Below are 17726 nucleotides of genomic sequence, written 5' to 3' on the forward strand. Positions count from 1 at the left end.
TTTTTTTTTTTTTTGATTGAACAACAAATCAAAGAAAAGAAAATCAAATCTACAAGCTGTTTGCTAGGCTGTATCTTCCATGTCCCTGCAGGCCTTGACCTTGTGTTTTATAGGGTCTCATGTCCTTTGTGCCACCCTTTGCCTTGTGGGTTGCCTTCCACACAAGCCTGGAAGGGAGGGGGAGGTGCAGGGAAGAATGGCCTTTTCCCGCTGGTGAGGAACTGTGAGCGAGCACATGGGTAAGGATTCTTCGCTCAAAGGTGGTAGGAAACCTGTCCTAACTAGCTGAAATCATAAAGGAGATTTGTAATTGTGGCGTTTAAAAATCTGCAGTAGGGCCGGTTCCAGAGGAGACAGCCAGTAAACAGTAAATAAAAATCAGAAAACAAATGTGCCACGTAGGGCAGTAGAGTGGCGCCATGTGGCTGCTTCAGCTTGGGTGGTGAGGGAAGGACTGTCTGGGGTGACAGTTGAGCTGAGGCCTGAATGACAGGTCTGCAAGCGAGGAGGGGTGTTGTAGGCAGAGGGGAGCTTCTGAGGCTGAAGTGATTGAGGCGGGGGGCGGGGCGGTAGGAGACAGGAGGCCAGTGGCTGGAGTATGGAGGCTGAGGGTGGGTGACCACGGGGTGTGGCCCAGGAAGGTCATCAGTACCCTTGATGAGTGACCCCCCAATAGAGTGTCGGGGCTGGAAGCCTGACCGGGTTGGGTTAAGAGCATGTGAGCTGAGGAAGTGGGAGTTAGGGACTGTAGATAAGGAATTGCCTGGAAAGGGAGCCAAGACGTGGAGTGTTACCTGGAGGGGGCTGTGGGTCAAAGCACAGGTCCATATCGATGCAGCAAAAGTCTCCATGTGTGGTTTGCTGGGTCTGTGTTCCGTGTTCCGTGGTCCAGTACGTTTGGGCATGCCATATCTTCCTTGGAGGGTCAGAATGCCGAGTAGCTAGAAAAACCTTTGAAAGCTATAGGAAAAAAAACACTTTTTAACCCAGTTTCCTCAACTAAATATTTGGCCGGGAAAGCCCTTATGTGTATCTGTAACCCCTGTGAATCGTCCATGAAACTTACCTTTTGGAGAACATGCTAGAGTTTCAGCTTAGCCGTTTGTGGATAGTGCTTTGGTGAGCGTGTCTGAGCATGCCGCCGCCTCTTCTTTGGCTAGTTCTTCCTGGTAACTTTCCAAGAGCAGAGTGATGAGGCAGTTCGAAACAGTTTGAAGGCATGGCTCAACGTAGGAGTATATTCGTCTTATATATTCTCAGCCAATTTGGGGTATTTATTTCTTAGATTTGAAAAGTGTGATGATTCTTTTATAAGAAAAGACCCATGATGCAATTCTCCTGAGCCAGGACAAATTTCGGGAGTAAGGGAAACTGCTGAGTGAAGGATGGGCTGACAGCTGTGTTTTGCGGGTAGAGCAGCATCATTCCAGGTGGGGTGAGGGTTGAGGGCACGAGGAGCATCTTGGGGCTGTGTGGCACCCCAGGGCTACACAGCATTCAGCCATGTAGCTAATGGTTTCCGGCTGGATGTTGGTGTGCAGTCGTCAGGCCTGCCTTCCTGTGTAGGAAAACTAAGGAGATGAGTACAGGGGTTTTGGGATCCGTAGATCATTAGGGGCACTGCGGTCACCTTTGAATCGTATGGAGCGTGTGGCGTGTCCCTACATCTGCGTTTTCTATGGGGCTGGGAGGGGAACAGAATACATCTCAGAGGGTCTGTAATCACACGCCACGCCAGTCCACTCCAAACCTCTGCCCTAGGAAACCGGGGTGGCCTGCCGTCCCACGCTCTGGGAGCCTAATGTTTGGGTCCTGAGGCTCTGAAATGCTTCCATCTCCGTCCTGCCATCTGTCCACTCATCAGAAGGGCGGTGTGCTGGATACTCCAGACCTTTTCTCATTCCATTCTGGAGGCAACCTGCTTTCAGCGGCCCGGCAGCTGCGCACATCTTTCTTGCAGCCCTGTGGGGCTCATGCCTCTTCCTTCAAGGCCAGGGTGGAAAGCGAGCCTTGGACTCTGGACACGGACTCCTGGCTTTGAATCTGGCTCTGGCATTCCGTAGTGTGGGGCCTTGGGCCGATTATTTAACTTCTCTCTGTTCAGTTTCTTCATCTATAAGATGGGGAAATTGTACTTACTGGGGCTATTGTAAGGGCTGAGTGAATTAGCATGTGAGAAGCGCTTACAACAGTGGCTGCACGTAAATGCTGTCTATGTATTTTTAATTGCTGCTACTGATATTATTACTGCTACGACTTTTGTTACTACTAATCCTTTTACCACTAATACTTCCGTTATTACTACTACTATTACTACTATTGCTACTACTTCTATTGCTAAATACTTTTACCGCTAGCGATATTTCTGTTACTACTGTCGCTACTACTACTATTTCTACTTCTACTATATGAGGTCTCCCTCCCCAGAGACACACTAACTCCTCCAGGAAGCCTCTGGTGCCTGTCCCTGCCCTGCCAAGTGACTGACCATGCTTAGCCTGTGGTTCATGGCTCTGGTACACCTGTAACCATGTTAACGAGGTGAGGGTGGGACCTTGTACTCACTGCTGTCATTCCCCTTTTTACCTATGTCACACTGCTGCTGAGTGGCAGAGATTCAACCCTATGGCTCCGTCCGAAGCCCATGCTCTGTATCTTAGTATGTAAGAGCAAGGGGATGACAGATGGTTGGTTATTTCAGCCAAAATGGACGGGGGAACTGGCACCCCCTGCCTGCCGTAACTCCAGGCTGTGGTGCCTTGTACATGAGCCTTTCGGAAGAGGGTCTCAGTTGGTTCTAAAGGGCTCACCTTTTCTGGACCCATATTGTCAGGCTAATCAGGTTTGTGTTTAGGGTCCAAGAGCAGCCAGTAGTCCCTGGTGTCCAAAAGGAAGTCACCTGGAGGTGTAATCAGCACGTATTGCATCCCATGGGAACTTGAGCGCTTTGAGGATCTGTGCCTGGACCTGTGCTTCAGGACCCAGTCCCCAAGCTGCATGTCCCTCCCTTGTGAAGATGAGGGGGTGGCTGGCTACATGTTGTGCTCGGCCTTGGAGCACTGACCAAGGTGGCCACCTGGGGGCACTGTAGTCACACTAGCCTGCCCACAACTATTGCTGGACGAGAAGTGGCACTTTTATGTGAAATGCCCTCATAGAAATGTCTGGGCATGGAGCTGCACTTGAAGGAGTTAAATTTTACTCCTGGGCTGAAGTACGCTATTTATTTAAGGCAAAGCACCTCAACATCAATTTGATCTCAATCATTGTGTTGTAAGTAGGAGGAGCCGGGGCGGGGAGTCCCTTGGGTCTTATGGAGGAGCCACTGCCCCTGCCTCCTCCCTAAATAAAAGGACAGGAAGAGAGAAAACCTGACAGGCCCCTGCAACAGGCCTGCTTCCTGCCACGGGTCAGCAAAAGTGGTCGGTTATCACCCGCATCAGGTCTGACTCAGCTGTTGTCAGGGTTCAGGTGCCTGCTCATGCCAGGAGGTGGTTTTAGGGGAAGGACGAAGTTTAAGTTGGACGAGATTGGGGCTAGATTTTGCTTTCTAAGGAAGTCAGAGCTTATATTGCTTCCCTCTGGGGAGAGAATGGGGACCCTAGTGCAGCGGTGGCCTTCACTGTTCATACGTTTTGTATTTTCGTTTCTGCAGACAGAATTCTTCGACATAGAAGTATTGAGAAAATCTACGTACAATTTAAGTATCAATTGTCAAAGTTACCCATCAAAAGTCTTATACACTTGACAGTAGGAGAGACACACTGCTCTGTCACAGGAGTATCACAGAAAAAGTAAATGGATACTTTTAAGATTATATAGGGTAGGGGAAGGTCTTTGTCATATTCGAAGAAAAAAATATGGAGAAAATATTCATTGTTATATAATTCTCTTAAATAGCAAATTGGAAGAACCCCACAAAGAAAAACCAGTGGCCCTCTCAATGGGAAATAAGATGGATGTTGACCCCTTGCCTAATGAAAGCTCTTTATAGACAAGGAAGGAAACATTTGGGAGAGTAGGTAAAAGATACAAAGAGGCAATTTATAAGACAAGTCGCTATAAAGATGCTTTAGGGGCTTTAGATATTAAAGGGGCTTCTAATCAAAGAGGTCAGTTTTAAATCAGCAATGCTATTTGCCATATGACACTCAGGTAGGCAAATATTTAGCATGATAGGATCTGTGGTGACCGGGCTGTGGGGGACAGGCACGTATACTGTCCCAGAGCCTGATGGTCAGAAGGGGCATAGCTTTTGGCCCAGCAGTTCTAAGTTTCTTCCAACAAAATAGTGAACAGAATGAGTTACATGATTGTGACTTATTTTCTAACAAAAATATAAATTTGTAGTTCAACCACAATGTGGAAGAGAATGCATCTATTAAAAATGATAACACGAGATGTCGGTGTTTAAAAAAACAGAAAAGTTAGTTATACGGTGCGATTCCCATCGGCATCTATAGAATCACGTTCTGTTTAAACACTAGATACCATCCGTGGACGCAGCGTTCCGTGCTGTTTGAAATGCTTATGCTGAGCTTGTAGGGTGAAGGCAGTGGTGAGAAGGAAGAGTTAACACTGGTTGGAACTAGAACCCTGACCCCTGAGAGCAAGCCAGCCTGGTGCCTCCAAACAGCATCCAAGCCAGGACCCCTCACTTACTCCACTAAGCCCGAAGAGTGTATCCTGTAGACTCTGTGCAAGCCAGAAAGCTGGACAGAACCCTCGTCCCTAGCCACAGAGGGGAAGACGGTCCCTAGCCAGTGTCTGGATCTTCCTGCCCACGTGTCCTGTTCTGCTGCTCCCAGCTGGAAAAGCCTGAAGGCAGTGGTTCCCTCCAGCCCCTCCTACCTTGGGCTGTAAGCTTGTCCTCCAGAAAAAAAAAAAAAAGGTTTAAGTTTGGGGTGTAAGAAAATTCTAGCTGCCAATAGCATTCAGTAAATGTCGGCTAACTTCTGTACTATTCTAAGGATCCTTATCTAGTAACTTTTTAACACCCCTGTGAGGATAGGTATTATTCCCATTTTACAGATGTAGAAAGTGAGGCCCAGACAGAGTCCGTACTCAGTATCACACAGCTAGTAAGAGACAGAGCCAGGTTGTAACTCTGGAGTCCCTATAGTTGACCAGTATCCTGAAGACAAGAAAAATGGAGTAGGCCCGAGCAAGGGAAGCCCTGCACAGTGTCAAGGCCATGGGCCTGGCCTTAGCAGTACAGTGCCCTTTGTGCCGGTCATCTCAGCAAAGGCCCAGAAGAGTGTCTGAAGCCAAGTTCTGGTTTCCCTGCCAGGTTATTCTCTGTCCACCAGAGGCTTAACTCTTCACCCTCCTCTGCTTTGTTCCCAGCCTGGAATATTTCTGTGTCAGTCTGGGAAGGGCTTCGCTGCCAAGTCAGAGATAAAGCCATGTCACCCACGGGCAAACAAAAGCCAACAGCACAGCCAGCACTGGCACTGACATATCTGGTGACTGTGCTCACTGTGGCAGGCAGCATCAGGGCCAACAGGCTGCTGCTGTTCATCCTGTGCCTACCATTCCTACGTGGACTAGTCCTGGGATGTTGAGGGGGGAAAGGGGGCTGGTGATTGGAAAAGTGGCTCCACATCCTTCAGTGGGAGGCTGGGAGGAGCTCCTTCAAGTCGGGTTCAGTTCTTTTGGGCCCGGGAACTCCGAGTTCCCCTTATCCGCGATGGCAGCCGAGCAGCGTGCTTTGAAGGCACCTAGCCGGAACTCTGCGTCTGCAGGAAGGTGACAGGCCCTCACAGGCCATTAGCCCTGCCAGGTTCCCGATTCCCAGCTCTTGCAGGGCATGATTCTGCCGTGATTCACCTTCCTCTACCTTCTCTTGCCCTGTTCTCTGCTTGAAATGCCGCCCTCCCTCACCAAGAGGCAGAGCCTCCCAAATTCAGTCCTGGGAGACACTGCACTCCACATGGGATTTCTAACAGAGGCCACAGTTCTGAAAGGAACAAGCTTCTAAAAGAATTCTGTCCTGCGCATCACAAAGAACTTTCCACACCTGCCATCGGTAGCCTGGAAACCGTGGTTTATTAAACCGTTCACACTCTGTTGCCTTCCTGGAGCCTCTGGGCCTTGGCCTGGCTCAGGCCCATGAAGACACTGCCCCCGAGGACCAGGGCAACAGCCAGCAGCAGAAGGACCGCCCAGAGGAGAGGCCTCGGGTTGGAGTTCCTGGTGGAGCCTGTGGGGAGAGGGGTTTGGAGGGTTTCAGGGCTGGGCGGAGCCCCCTCCACGCCAGACCTTGCAATCATGTGGGCAGAGCTAAAGCTGCCCTCCCACAGGTGAGGTGGGCCTCTCCCCGCTCCACCCCTCACCCCAGTCTGCTTCGTTCCCCACTGACTGCAGTCACACCGTGTCCTGTTCTCACTCTGGCTGGAGATCCCCCATTTCCTCAGGGCACCCTGGTGACCAAGGCCCTTGTACCTGAGGCCCCCATTGTGGGTTCCTGGCTGTGAGAATCCTCAAAGCCCACTGGCCCCGGAGAGCTCACGATGTGCTGGGGTGTGGCAGTGTCATTGTGACCTGGGGAGCGTCGGCGTCCTGCCAGGGGGACGAGTGGCATCTTGGGTTGGTCTTTAGGCCCTAGTGGCCCAGAAGCCAGGACCAGGCCTGTGGACACATGAAAGAATGCGGAACACCCCCCAGCCCACCCCTACCCCACACTCACTTGCGGTCCCAGAGCCACAGGTAGCTGAGCAAGTCTCCGGCCCTGAGGGGGAGCAGGCAGAGGCGCTGCAGAAGAAGTAAGCCTGATGGGAAGAGGAAGGTCGAGGCAGGGCCTGACTCCGTGTCCTCAGCAAGAAGCACTGAGCTGGGGTCATAGCATCCAGGACCCAGGCTACTCTCAACACTGTGACCAGCGCGCAGACCTAGTCCATGGCATTCTCACTCGGCATTTTCCTTCTTTCCTCTCGAGTCATTTATGGGTCACCTCTGGGCTGACCCAAAGCCAAGACCTGGGCTCGCTGCCCTCCAGACACTTGGTAAAACCGAGCCTGTCTGGGAACCCTTGTTTGCATCAGCTCACAGGGTGCTGGAAAGATTGGAGACCAGTTATGTCGCTTAGATAGGGAGCAGACAGGTGCGAGGGTCATGGTGTTTCTTACCGGTCCCCTGAGGGCCCTCTGGGAGCCAGAGTCCAGGAAGGCGAAGGCGGCAACCGTGAAGCGCTGGTAGTGAGTTGGGAAGGGTAGATCAGCCCTGTCCGAGGCCACCATTCGGGTCCTGTAGCTGTCACCCTCGAAAGGACACCTGGGAAGGAGAGAAGTCAAGGAGGCTGCCTCCGGAGGAGACGGGGGTGGGGGGGTGGGCAGGCAGAGGGAGCCTTGGGGCCACTCCCCCACTCACCCCTCAGATAGGATGGGCCACTGGGGCTGCTGGAAGGGGTTTACGCTGAGGGCAGCCCAGCACCGATGCAGCACTAGGACCAGACTGGGGTCTGTCCTCTGCAGGAGCCGGACCTCCACCGGGATGGGCGCCCGGAGCAGCCTCACGATCGGGTAGTCCTCCTCCCGGTAGTAGGAGCGGAAAGTCTCATCTGCAGGGAGAGGGGCTCATGAGCCCCTTGCTTGATGATGGGGGGGGGGGGCTGTGGAGTCTGGGGAAGTGGGGGCAGGAAAAGAAGGGGGACATTGTACCCTTGGCGATCAGCAGCTCGAGCCGCAGGGGGCCAGACTGGGTCACCGGTGCCGGTGAAGGGGGTGGGAAGATGGACGCCTGGAGGGGCAGGAAGTCACTGGCATTGAAGATACAGCGAACATTAAGCCTGAAGTTCAAGTGTAAGTGGACAGGAGAAGAAGACACAGAATCAGCACATCTGGCTTACACGGCAAGCCAGGTACTGACTATGTGGGTGCAATAAACAGCCCAATCCAGCGAGGTGGATGGACAGCACCCAAGCAATCGCTAGGGCAACACGCATCCCTGCCCATCTCATCTTCCTGGGACAGCTCGAGCTTGCGGTGCCAGGCCCTCTTCTAGGACAGGGGTATAGCAGGATGGTGACGTGGGGCAGGGACATGGGGCTGGCATTTGAGGGTCCCTCGGAACCTGAGAGTCGAGTGAGGCTGGCAGGCCTGGGAGCTGTCTGCTGTCAGGCTGTCAGGCTGTCAGGCTGTGGGACCACGAGCAGGTGGTTTGACCTAAGACTCAGTTTTCTCACTGGTGAAATGGCAATGACTCCATCCCTCGGATGTCTGTGGTCGATTTTGAGTGAGGTCACAAGATAGCGGCCCAGTGTTGCCATTGCCCCTGAGTTGTAGCTGGTCTGTCACTGGGTCTAGTGTCCCTCACTAGCCTAAGTGCCCCTGCACAGTCATGGTAGGGCCACGCACAGCAACCCTGAGATATCTGCAAGAGTAGCTGACCCCACCCGACCCCATCAGCCTCATCCCTGGCTCCTGAGCGCTGTACCTTACTTGAGATGGAGCTCTGAGTGTGAGGCCTGGATGGAAGCCCCCAGGGAAGACATCCTGAAGATGAGGGTGGGGAAGGGGCAAAAACTAGGTGCTAACAGGCATGGCAATGCCACCCTGAGCCAGCGGCCTTTTGTCCTGGAGCGTTCTGCTTGCTCCGCCCCCCGCCACACCCTCAGAGAGCCTCAGACCCAGGTATCTTCTGCCTCATCTGTGGCTTCAGAACCTCTGATATCAGGAGGCAGCAACAGCCAGTCACAGCCTCTTCCTGGGGCCCGGAGGGGACACTGGCTGCTTCGTTTGTGGTTGCTTAGTTTCTGAGCTTAGTTCTTGGAGGGATAAAGGCAAGTGCCTTTGAGGACTCTGGCCCTCACGGGCACTGCCATGGCTTCTACCTGCCAGGTGTGGGCAGACCCCATCTAATGCTCACACGAGCCCTGACTGAGGGGTGTTCCCCCTGCCTGCTTAGAGAGGCTGGGAAGAGGTGCGTAGCCCTTGTCTCACAGCTAAGAGTTTCCACACGAACCCAGATGGCTCCAAAGCCTATTCCAAGCTCGCCGATGCTCCCTTCACTCCCAAGCCCACAGCCCGCCCAGCCTTTTCAAAGAAGGCTTCCCCTCACTGGAAAGTGCCGTCCCGTGTGACGGAACCTCGCGGCCCCACTCGGACATCGATGGCAGACTCTAGCTGGTTCTCATAGATGAGCTGGTTGCCAACCACCTGTGGGAGGAGACAGCTGGTGAAGCCCTCCCAGGGCCCAGCACGGGGCACCAGCCTGTGGCCCCGGTGCCTACCTGGGCTGTAGTGCCACAGCGGGTGAGAGGAAAGTGGAAGACTATGAAGGACCCCGTTTCCTGGGTTGGGGAGCAGCTGGTAGGGGCGTAGGCCAGGTGGATGTTGGCCAGCGTGATCCTGTGTGCCAAGGCTGTTTCTTGGGACACCACCAAGATGAAATGGCCATTTCTGAAGCACTGGACAGTGGCTGGGTCAAAGGCAGAGCAAACAGGCTGATCAGGGCCTTGGGGTTTGATGTCCATCCAGCACAGACACAGGGGGATGGGCTAGTGACGATCAGTATTTAAGGGTTGGCCCAGGAGTCGAGAGACCCGGATTCGCTTACTCTCCATTTGGGGCCTGTCAGCTTGCGTGATCCCTTTACGGACCCAGACAGTTGAGCTATAGTCTAAAAGTCAGATCACCATTTAAGTTATCATTCAAGCTGGGATGTTCCAGATCTAAAGGTAGGGGAACACGTAACGGCAGATCTAGTAATAGTTTCCTGGGGTGACTTGTCAGGCAAGCTGGCACGTGCGGTCTCCCACCCAATTGTCTCTTCTGCAGTCCATGGGGGAAGGGGTGCAGGCTCTCCTAGGAACAGGGTGTGAAGCAGTTTCAGCTTTGGGGGTGGGGTGGAGGGGGAAACCCTTCAGGATTCAGAGGATAGGCCCATGCTTGGTGTGGAAAGTGGTACCTGTGTTGCCATAGTAACAGGGAACTTCTCTGGTGTTGTCATAGCAGCAGCCAGCTTGCTGACAGGCTTCCTTTGAACTTCTTCTCACTGTGCAGGGGATGTGCCCAGAGGCCACCTGGCACTGCTCCGGAGTCAGATGGGTCCCTAGGGTTGGTGACAGAGTGGTACAGACATGAGAGGAGCCGAGTGGGCAGCAGACTTCCAGGAAAATGGAGGAAGGCAGTTTCTTGAGCCTGGTGAAGTGCTGTCAGGCCACCCGATACTCCAGAAGGCCCTGACGTGGTACGTGCACGCAGAGGAGTCCTACGTACCTGTGTAAACTGGCTGGTCCACCTCCCAGTACTCCAAGGTGCCCCACTGGGGGCGAGCCAGGGTGGGGTGGGTGGGTCCAGATCCGAGGGATGGCGAGGTGGGGGTTGGATGGACCAAGCTGTGCTCTGGGAAGGGATGGAGGGGACGACGAGGAGGGGTAGAAAGTGAGAATGTGGTGGGTGGCACCAGGTGGCCGGCCAGAGTCCAGGTGTGGTCAGGTTTGGGACAGACCAGAGTGACATCTTGTGCTACATCGACACGACCATCGGGCAGCACAGCTTCTATGAACACTGTAAGGTGGGAGCGCCCGTCCTGTGAGTGAGAAGGTGACGGGATAACAGTTGGGTGAGGCCCCCCAGGCTTCAGGCAGAGATGTCACAAGATCCCAACTCAGTGTCAGGCAGGGAACTGGCTTTGTAGGTGGGTCCCAGGAAGTGCCTGTGCTCAGGACTTACTCCCTCTCACTCATCCACTCACAATGCGATCCTGGGAGCTCATGTGTCCCTGGTCCAAGAGAGACCTCCCCAGCCTGACACTGTGTTCGGCCATGCTGGCACCTGGCCATGGGACTCGCCCACAGAGCAGTGAGTGGCCCCTACCTTCTCCAGCACGTGGCAGCCTTTGTAGTCGGCTGAGAAGACCGCAGGCTCCTGGGGCTTGGCTGTGACCCAGTGGTAGCAGATGGAGCAGTTGTTCACTTCGAATCTGTTTCCAAATTCATCTGGGGTGGGGCGGGGAAGAGAGGGATGGAGGCGAGGAGTCGGGGAGGCCGAAGGGCGAAGCCGGAGGCTGTTGGGTTCTGCTGAGATGGCTCCCAGAGGACCCAGGTGCCAGCCTCGGCTTTGCTGCTAGCTTGCTGTATGGCCTTGGGCAAGCCCCTTCCCTTCTCCAGCCTCAGTTTCCATATCTGCGAGGGAACGGGTGAGTTTAGCCAGTCTTAGGGTATTTCTAGCTCAGGCTCCCTGTTGGCAGCACACAGCAGCAAGCAGAAACCAAAAGATGGTGGAGGAATAAGTGGGTCTCAGGCAGTGGCCTAAGTATTTTACGTCGGTTCTTTCAAATTTAATCGTCCCCATTTTGGGGAAGAGGCAGCTGAGGCGCAGAGGGCGAGTGAGCTGTCTCAGGCACATACAACGAGGGGCAAAGCGAGTATGTGAACCTGGGATCTTGTAGCTGAGCCTGTTTCTGGTTAAGTGGCTATTGCAGTTACTTGGGGACACCTGCTAGGTGTTTGCCTGCCTCGTCAGCCCAGAACAGCCAGGGCACGTTCCAGGTGCAGGCATGAGGTCTACACCCCTGTTCAGACCGCACGGTGAGGTTGGGGTCATCTTTCCCATCTTACAGATAAGGAACGGGGGCTCAGAGAGGTCAGGTCGGTTGTTCGAGGTCGCACGGCTTAGCAGTCGTAGATTCAAATCTCGATTCCAAATCTAGCTCCTTTCTCTTCATACCAGGCTGCACGCACTAGGACCCTGCCTCTCTAGAGTGGTTTGTGGACCAGCAGCCTGGGCATCAGCTGGGCATGCTTACAAATGCAGAGCCTGGGCCCTACGGTGGCCAGGTGACCCGAACCCCATGCACAGGGACATGGGAGAAGCTGCACTGGGTGACCAGGGAAATTGAGTCTGGGAACTAGCCTTCCTCCCTCCTCCTCCCTATGTGGGTGGGGGCGCGGGGGCTGCCACCCTCAGGCTGGAGCGAGGCTCCTGTTCTTCCTCTTCCTACTATAGAGGAAGGGTCCCAACTCCCCACTGCAGCCCAGGAAGGTGGGCTCCCGGATTCAGCTGACACTCACCCACCACCTTGAAGCGAATAGTCTGTCCTGACTGGGGGAACACCAGCAGCTGCATGCCCTTGACCCCACAGTCATAGCTGTGCCACAGGCCTGGGAGACTAGGCTTGGGGTGTGGTGGCCGACCCAGCCCCAGAGTGGCCAGAACCAGCAGCACGGCCACGCAGTGATCCCAGGCCATGACCAAGGCTCCCACCATCAGATATACCACAGACCCCTATGAGCGCCCCTCTCGGCCACTACCACCTGAGGACCCAGGCCTTATATGGGGGAGGTGGCAAGTGGGAACGTCTTAGGGCAAAGAGGGCCCACCTGGGTGGGGGGGCACCTACCTGGCCACCAGGGGCTCTGGTGAAACTCCTGTCCTGGAGGCGGGGGAAGGCTTCCTCCCAGCCGGGGCCCTGAGGGCCTGCTCTGAAAGCCGCCCTTCATCCTGGCTTTCTGCCCCACAGCTGGGGATTCATGCTGGCTCAGCTAAGTGTTTCTGGCTGGGGAGGAGGGAGCTTTCTAGAAAAGGTGAGACTGCAGGTGGACTGTAGGGCTGGATCCATGGCTGGGGGCAGGCCAAAGGCTTCGGGCCCACCTTTCTGCCTCCCAAGCCCTTCATCGGCCCCTCCCTGCTCAGCCAGGCTCTCCAGGGCCTCCTGCCTGTGTTGAGCTGCAGGGGCAGAGATGGTAGGCAGCAGAAGAGGTTGGTTTATGTCCCACTTCTCAGGCAGGGCTTTAGGGGCTGGCACAACAAGCCCCGCTCCTCTCATGGCCCTAAGAGCTTGCAGCCGGATGGAGGCGACAGGTGAGTAAGCAGTGTCTCATAGAGCTCTCCTGAAAATCAAGGCAACTAATACGACCATGGCTATTACCAGTGAAAACTAACAAGAATGGACGAATAAATGGAACCTGGCCTCCTGAACTGGATCCTGGCACAGAAAAAGGACATTAAGTAAAAGCTGAGGAAAGGAACTTTAGTTATCAACGATGTAGCATCCTTCATGTAAGATGTTAATGATAGGGGAGACGGGGTGTGCAGTATACGGGAACTCTCCGCCATCCTCTCAGGTTCTCGGCAAATCTAGACCAGTTCTAAGAAATAAAGTCTATTCAAAAGAATGAGAAGATTGGCTCACAGTCTACAGCACGTCCACGTGCCGAGCACAGTCCCAAGGGCTTGCTTGTGCTAGCTCATTGTGTGTCATCCCTCTGAGGGAGGTGCTGTCACCACTTTATTTCATGCAAGCACTTAGCCCAGAGCCTGGCAGAGCCCCCAGCTCAGCAAGTGCTAGTAAATCTTGATTTATAATCTGAAGCAGCAGGGAGAGCATATGGCTTGTTAGGTTCCAATCCAGCCCCGACCGCTTTCTAGCTGTGACCCAGACACATCATTTTGCCGAGCTTTGCGTTTCCCCTTTGTGAACTGGGGCTGATAATGCTTACCCAGCAAGGTGGACAGGAAGACGGGAAGAGACAAATAGTGTGATGAGTTAGAGGTGGTAATGATTTAACACGTGACGGTGAGGGACTGTTACTGTAACCGGAGCTTAGATGGGGAAGCTTGATGAGATGCTCTGGGAGCAGAGCCGGTTGCGCATTGGACCCAGCGGTGGGGGTGGGAGATGGGAGTGTTTCTGGAGCTAAGGATGCCTGAGCAGAAATGTGAGGAGCCCCTGGGCACAGGGCGTGGTGTGGGGATTACTGTGTGCAGGCAGAGGGAATCTGGGGGAGATGAGGGCATAGAGAGGTCTGGGAACAGTGGCTTCAAGTGGGCTAGGGTTCCTGGAGAGGCAAGAGCTGGGCTGGGAGAGAGGAGTTGCAGCTGGCGGGGGAAAGGAGCTGGTGAGGTGATTTTTTTCTTGAGGGACGATGGGAGGTTATAAACTTTTAATTTGGAAATAATTTCTGACTTGTTGCAAAGAATTTCCACTTATCTTTTGCCCTGATTCCGCAAACATTGACTGTTAACTTCTTTTTATATTTGTTTTGGCTCTCTTTTTCACTCTATGTGCGCGCACGCACACACACACACGCGCGCGCGCGCACACACACACACACACACACACACACTTTCTTCCATATCATTTGAGAGTTGGCTGCAGACAAGATCGCTTCTTCTTCCTTTACCTCTAAACACCGCATTGTATATTTCTTAAAAAACAAGTAACCACAGGAAATCAACATTGCAATAAGATAACTGTCTAATCTACAAACCTTAGTCAATTCACCAGTTGTCTTAATGATGGCTTTTATAGCCAAAGAGAAAGGTTTTTTTTTTTTTTTCTTTTTCTCTAGACCAGGATCCAGTCCAAGATCAGGCTCTTGTTTTTTTAGCCTCTTCCAATCTGGGACAGTCGCTCTGCCTTTGTCTTTCATGCCCTTGACATTTCGCGCCCATTTTGCTTGGGGCGCATGAACAAAATATCAGAGACTAGATGGCTTAAATACATATTTATTTTTTCACAATTCTGGAGGCTGGAAGTCCAGGATCAAGGCGTCAGCAGGTCTGATTTCTTCTGAGGCCTCTGTCTCTGGCTTGCAGATGGCCACCTTCTCACTGTGTCCTCACGTGGTCTTTCCTCTGTGCACATGCATCCTCGGTGTCTCTGTGTGTGTCCAAACTTCTTCTTCTTATAAAGACACCATTCAGATTGGGTCAGGGCCCACCCTAATGGCCTCATTTTAACTTAATCATCCCTTAACGGTCCGATCTCCAAATCCGCTGCATTCTGATGCCCGGGGGTTAGGGCTTCAACGTATGAATGGGAGGAGAGGCACCAGTCAGCCCATAAGAGGCAGGAATATTCCAGAAGCTATGTTGTGTTCTTTTCAGAGCATGCTACCAGGAGGCTCATCATACTAATTCATCCTATTGCTGATGTTATGAATTTGATCACTTGGGTAGGATGGAGTTGGCCAGGTTTGTCCATATTAAAGGTCCTATTTTTCTCTTTGTACATAGAAAGTATCTGATGGGGAGATACTTTGACACTATGTGATTATCCTGCTCCTCAGCAAACATCCAACTCCATCATTCCTTCTGCATTTATTTGCTTTCTCTTATCACCAAGATCTTCCCCTGACGGAGGCTCTAGGTGGCAGGGAAAACAGTAGCCAGAGGAGTTGAGTGACCTGGATTCCGCCTGCGCTTACTGCTCAGGAGTGAAGGGACCTTCCCCCACCTGTATATAGGACAGGGATGAGAATGCTGATGGTGGGAACAGAATTAGATAATACACAGACAAGTGTTTCCTAACCGATCACGGACCTCACTCATGAGGAGAGAGTATCTCCCAAGGCCCTGGCAAGTCAGAGAAAGAGCAAGAGATCTTCCTCATGGCCAAGAGCAGAAGGGTGTCTCTGAGAAAGGTGGCACCAAACTGTCTTGGAGAGGGGAGCCCTGAGCCCTAGGTTGTGATTCCACTTTTGTGTGAAGGCTCATGGGCACCAGAGCCCATCAGCCTGGGAAGGATCCCAGCTCCTCCGCTCAACCTGCCAGAGACCTTGGAAAAGTCACTTACCCACCTGGTGACTCCATTCCCTCATCTGTGTAATGGAGGTGATAACAGGACCTCACCTGTAGGATCGAAGTGAGGATGAAGTGAAATAATCCACATCAAGCAGGGAGAACAGAGCCCGCAGGTGGTGCTCGTTAGAACAGGACAGCGATGATTCTTCTCGATGAGGAGAGAGGATTGGATCAGAGCCACTTGGCGTGGCCTCTTTCCCAACCTGTTTGTTCATGTCTTCCTTATTTTTTAAAACTTTGTTTCTATTTTTAAAAATTAGACTTCAAGTCTATGGCCATGCCCCCCTGAACAAGCCTGATTCCGTCTGATCTCGGAGGCTAAGCAGGGTCGGGCCTGGTTAGTACTTGGATGGGAGACCACCTAGGAAGACCAGGTGCTGTAGGTGTAAAACACAAAAAATAAGGCATTGTAAGCTGACAAGGACCTTGCAATCTGTGAGGTCAACCAAGGGTTACCTCACCTAAAAAAAAAAAAAGAAAAAAGAAAAAGAAAACAAAAGAAAAATTGGACTTTAGTTTCTTCATCTGCAAAATGGCGTCAGGAATAAGACCAAGCTAAAGGAGATGCCGTGAGATTTAAGGTTCATTAAGTGATAGTTCTCCGTCCTGTCTCTTCCACGAATAAAAACCAGCAACAGAGGGAGGGCACCGGGGGAGGAAGGCTGAGTGGAAAGAAAAAGGTGGTTGTGAGGATTGAATTAGCTAATCCATGTGACATGCCTAGCCTGGGGCCTGGCGCACAGTAAGCACCCCATAAATGGGAGCTATTACTACTTGTTGTGGGTGGAGTGGTGGCACCCCCCAAAGATGCATCCACATTCTAACTCCTGGAAACTGTGAATGTGACCTTCTTTAGAAAACAGGGCTTTGCAGATGTAATTGAGTTAAGGATCTCAAGATGAGGTCACGCTACATTATCTGGGTGGGCCCTAAATGCAATGACAAGTGTTCCTAGGGGAGATGGACAGGGAGAAGCAGGAGGCCACGTGAAGGGGAGGCCGAAGTGGCGTGATGCAGTGGCCAGGCAAGGAACGCCTGGGGCCACCGGAGCTGTAAGAGGCAAAAGAGGACCCTCCCCTGGAGACACGAGGGAGGGCAGCCCTGCCGGGACTGAGACTTCAGACTTCCGGCCTCCAGATCGATGAGAGAATAAACTTCTGTTGCTTTAAGCCGTCAGGTGCGTGGTACGTTGTTATGGTGACCCCAGGATGTTCACGAGCTGTTGTTTCCGTGAAGTTTAACTGGCATATTAGTTAATATTAGTCCCCAAGGTTGTACCCACCACAGGTGAAACAGGCCAGGGAGAGTGGCACCAGGCCATTGGGGAACAGTAGATCCAGAAAGGGTAACCCCAGAAAATTTGGGGGGCCCCTGTGGGTCCAATCTCCAATACCGGAGATGCATTCTCTTCAGCAAACATTCATTGGGACTCTTCCCATGTGTCAGGCCCTCTGCTTGGCTTCAGTGGTAAGCAGATGAAACGGGAACAGTCTCTGTCCCCAAGTTGCTCATCATGAGACTGGGGGGAAGTTGTGTGGCAGGGTATCAAGCGAGGCAGAGCTGTGGGGGGAAGCAGCGGGAAGTAGATAGGATCTGTTAGAGATGGCCAGCTAAGGCTTCTCGGAGGAGGCAACCTCTGGCCAGGGTTTTGAAGGATGAATAGGAGTCCACTGAGAGGCTGAAGGAAGAAACGGTACTCTAGGACAGGGAGCAACCAGCATAAGCAAGGACACAGAAACAGCCCGGGAGGGACAGGCTGTGTGGAGGCGGCAATCAAATCTGACTGACGATGGGATATCATCAGGGAGCAGCAGAAAACGAAGGTGGAGGTGTGGGCAGGGCCGGGTTCCTGAGGGGCTTACTGGCCATGTGAGGAGTCGTGCCTTCTCCTGTGGGTGGTGGTGGCACTAGAGAGCTGGACCCGGGCCTCCCATCATGTTCTGTTGTGCTGTTGCTCTGCTGCGTGTGGGAAACTCCAGAGCCTCCCAAGTATGGGGAGATTGGAGAATTCCTGGGCAGGCCTCACCTGCTTCCTGCTGTGCATCTCACTTCCTGTTTGATTGACTTCTGTAGGGGCCAGAAAGGAACATGAAAATCCACTTCCTAAGGCAGGGGCAGGGGGAGACAGCTGGGGAGAAACAGAACTGGGAGAGACACTGGCCCATGCTCTTGACTTCGTTAAGCACCCTCGATGCCATG

The 17726-nt window shown here is 53.0% G+C and overlaps 1 protein-coding gene and 1 pseudogene across 1 annotated transcript; one reads left to right on the plus strand and one right to left on the minus strand.

Moving 5' to 3' along the window:
* Positions 1–6059: 6059 nt before the first annotated feature.
* On the minus strand, positions 6060–12290 carry ZP1 (zona pellucida glycoprotein 1). Its single transcript, XM_039860246.1, has 12 exons — positions 12014–12290; positions 10818–10939; positions 10218–10530; positions 9907–10050; positions 9230–9417; positions 9058–9155; positions 7659–7786; positions 7369–7558; positions 7128–7272; positions 6689–6770; positions 6445–6561; positions 6060–6202 (listed from the first exon to the last, which is right to left on the minus strand). The coding sequence occupies exons 1-12, from the start codon at positions 12207–12209 to the stop codon at positions 6060–6062; spliced, it is 1866 nt and encodes a 621-aa protein (XP_039716180.1). The 5' UTR covers positions 12210–12290.
* A 3504-nt stretch (positions 12291–15794) lies between these two features.
* Positions 15795–15913, plus strand: LOC120600909 (uncharacterized; annotated as a pseudogene).
* Positions 15914–17726: the final 1813 nt, after the last annotated feature.

This window comes from Pteropus medius, unplaced genomic scaffold (genome assembly GCF_902729225.1).
Source record: "Pteropus medius unplaced genomic scaffold, Ma_sr-lr_union100, whole genome shotgun sequence".
Taxonomy (NCBI): Eukaryota; Metazoa; Chordata; class Mammalia; order Chiroptera; family Pteropodidae; genus Pteropus; species Pteropus medius.

Bases quoted from the DNA above. Each gene is read 5' to 3' on its own strand.
- ZP1 (XM_039860246.1), bottom strand. From the start codon at position 12,209: ATGGTGGGAGCCTTGGTCATGGCCTGGGATCACTGCGTGGCCGTGCTG. The intron at 7,273-7,368 runs GTGAGTGGGGGA...TCTCCTTCCCAG, and splicing joins TGGCCCATCCTATCTGAGGG to GTGTCCTTTCGAGGGTGACA. The intron at 6,771-7,127 runs GTAAGAAACACC...TCTTCCCATCAG, and splicing joins AGAGGGCCCTCAGGGGACCG to GCTTACTTCTTCTGCAGCGC.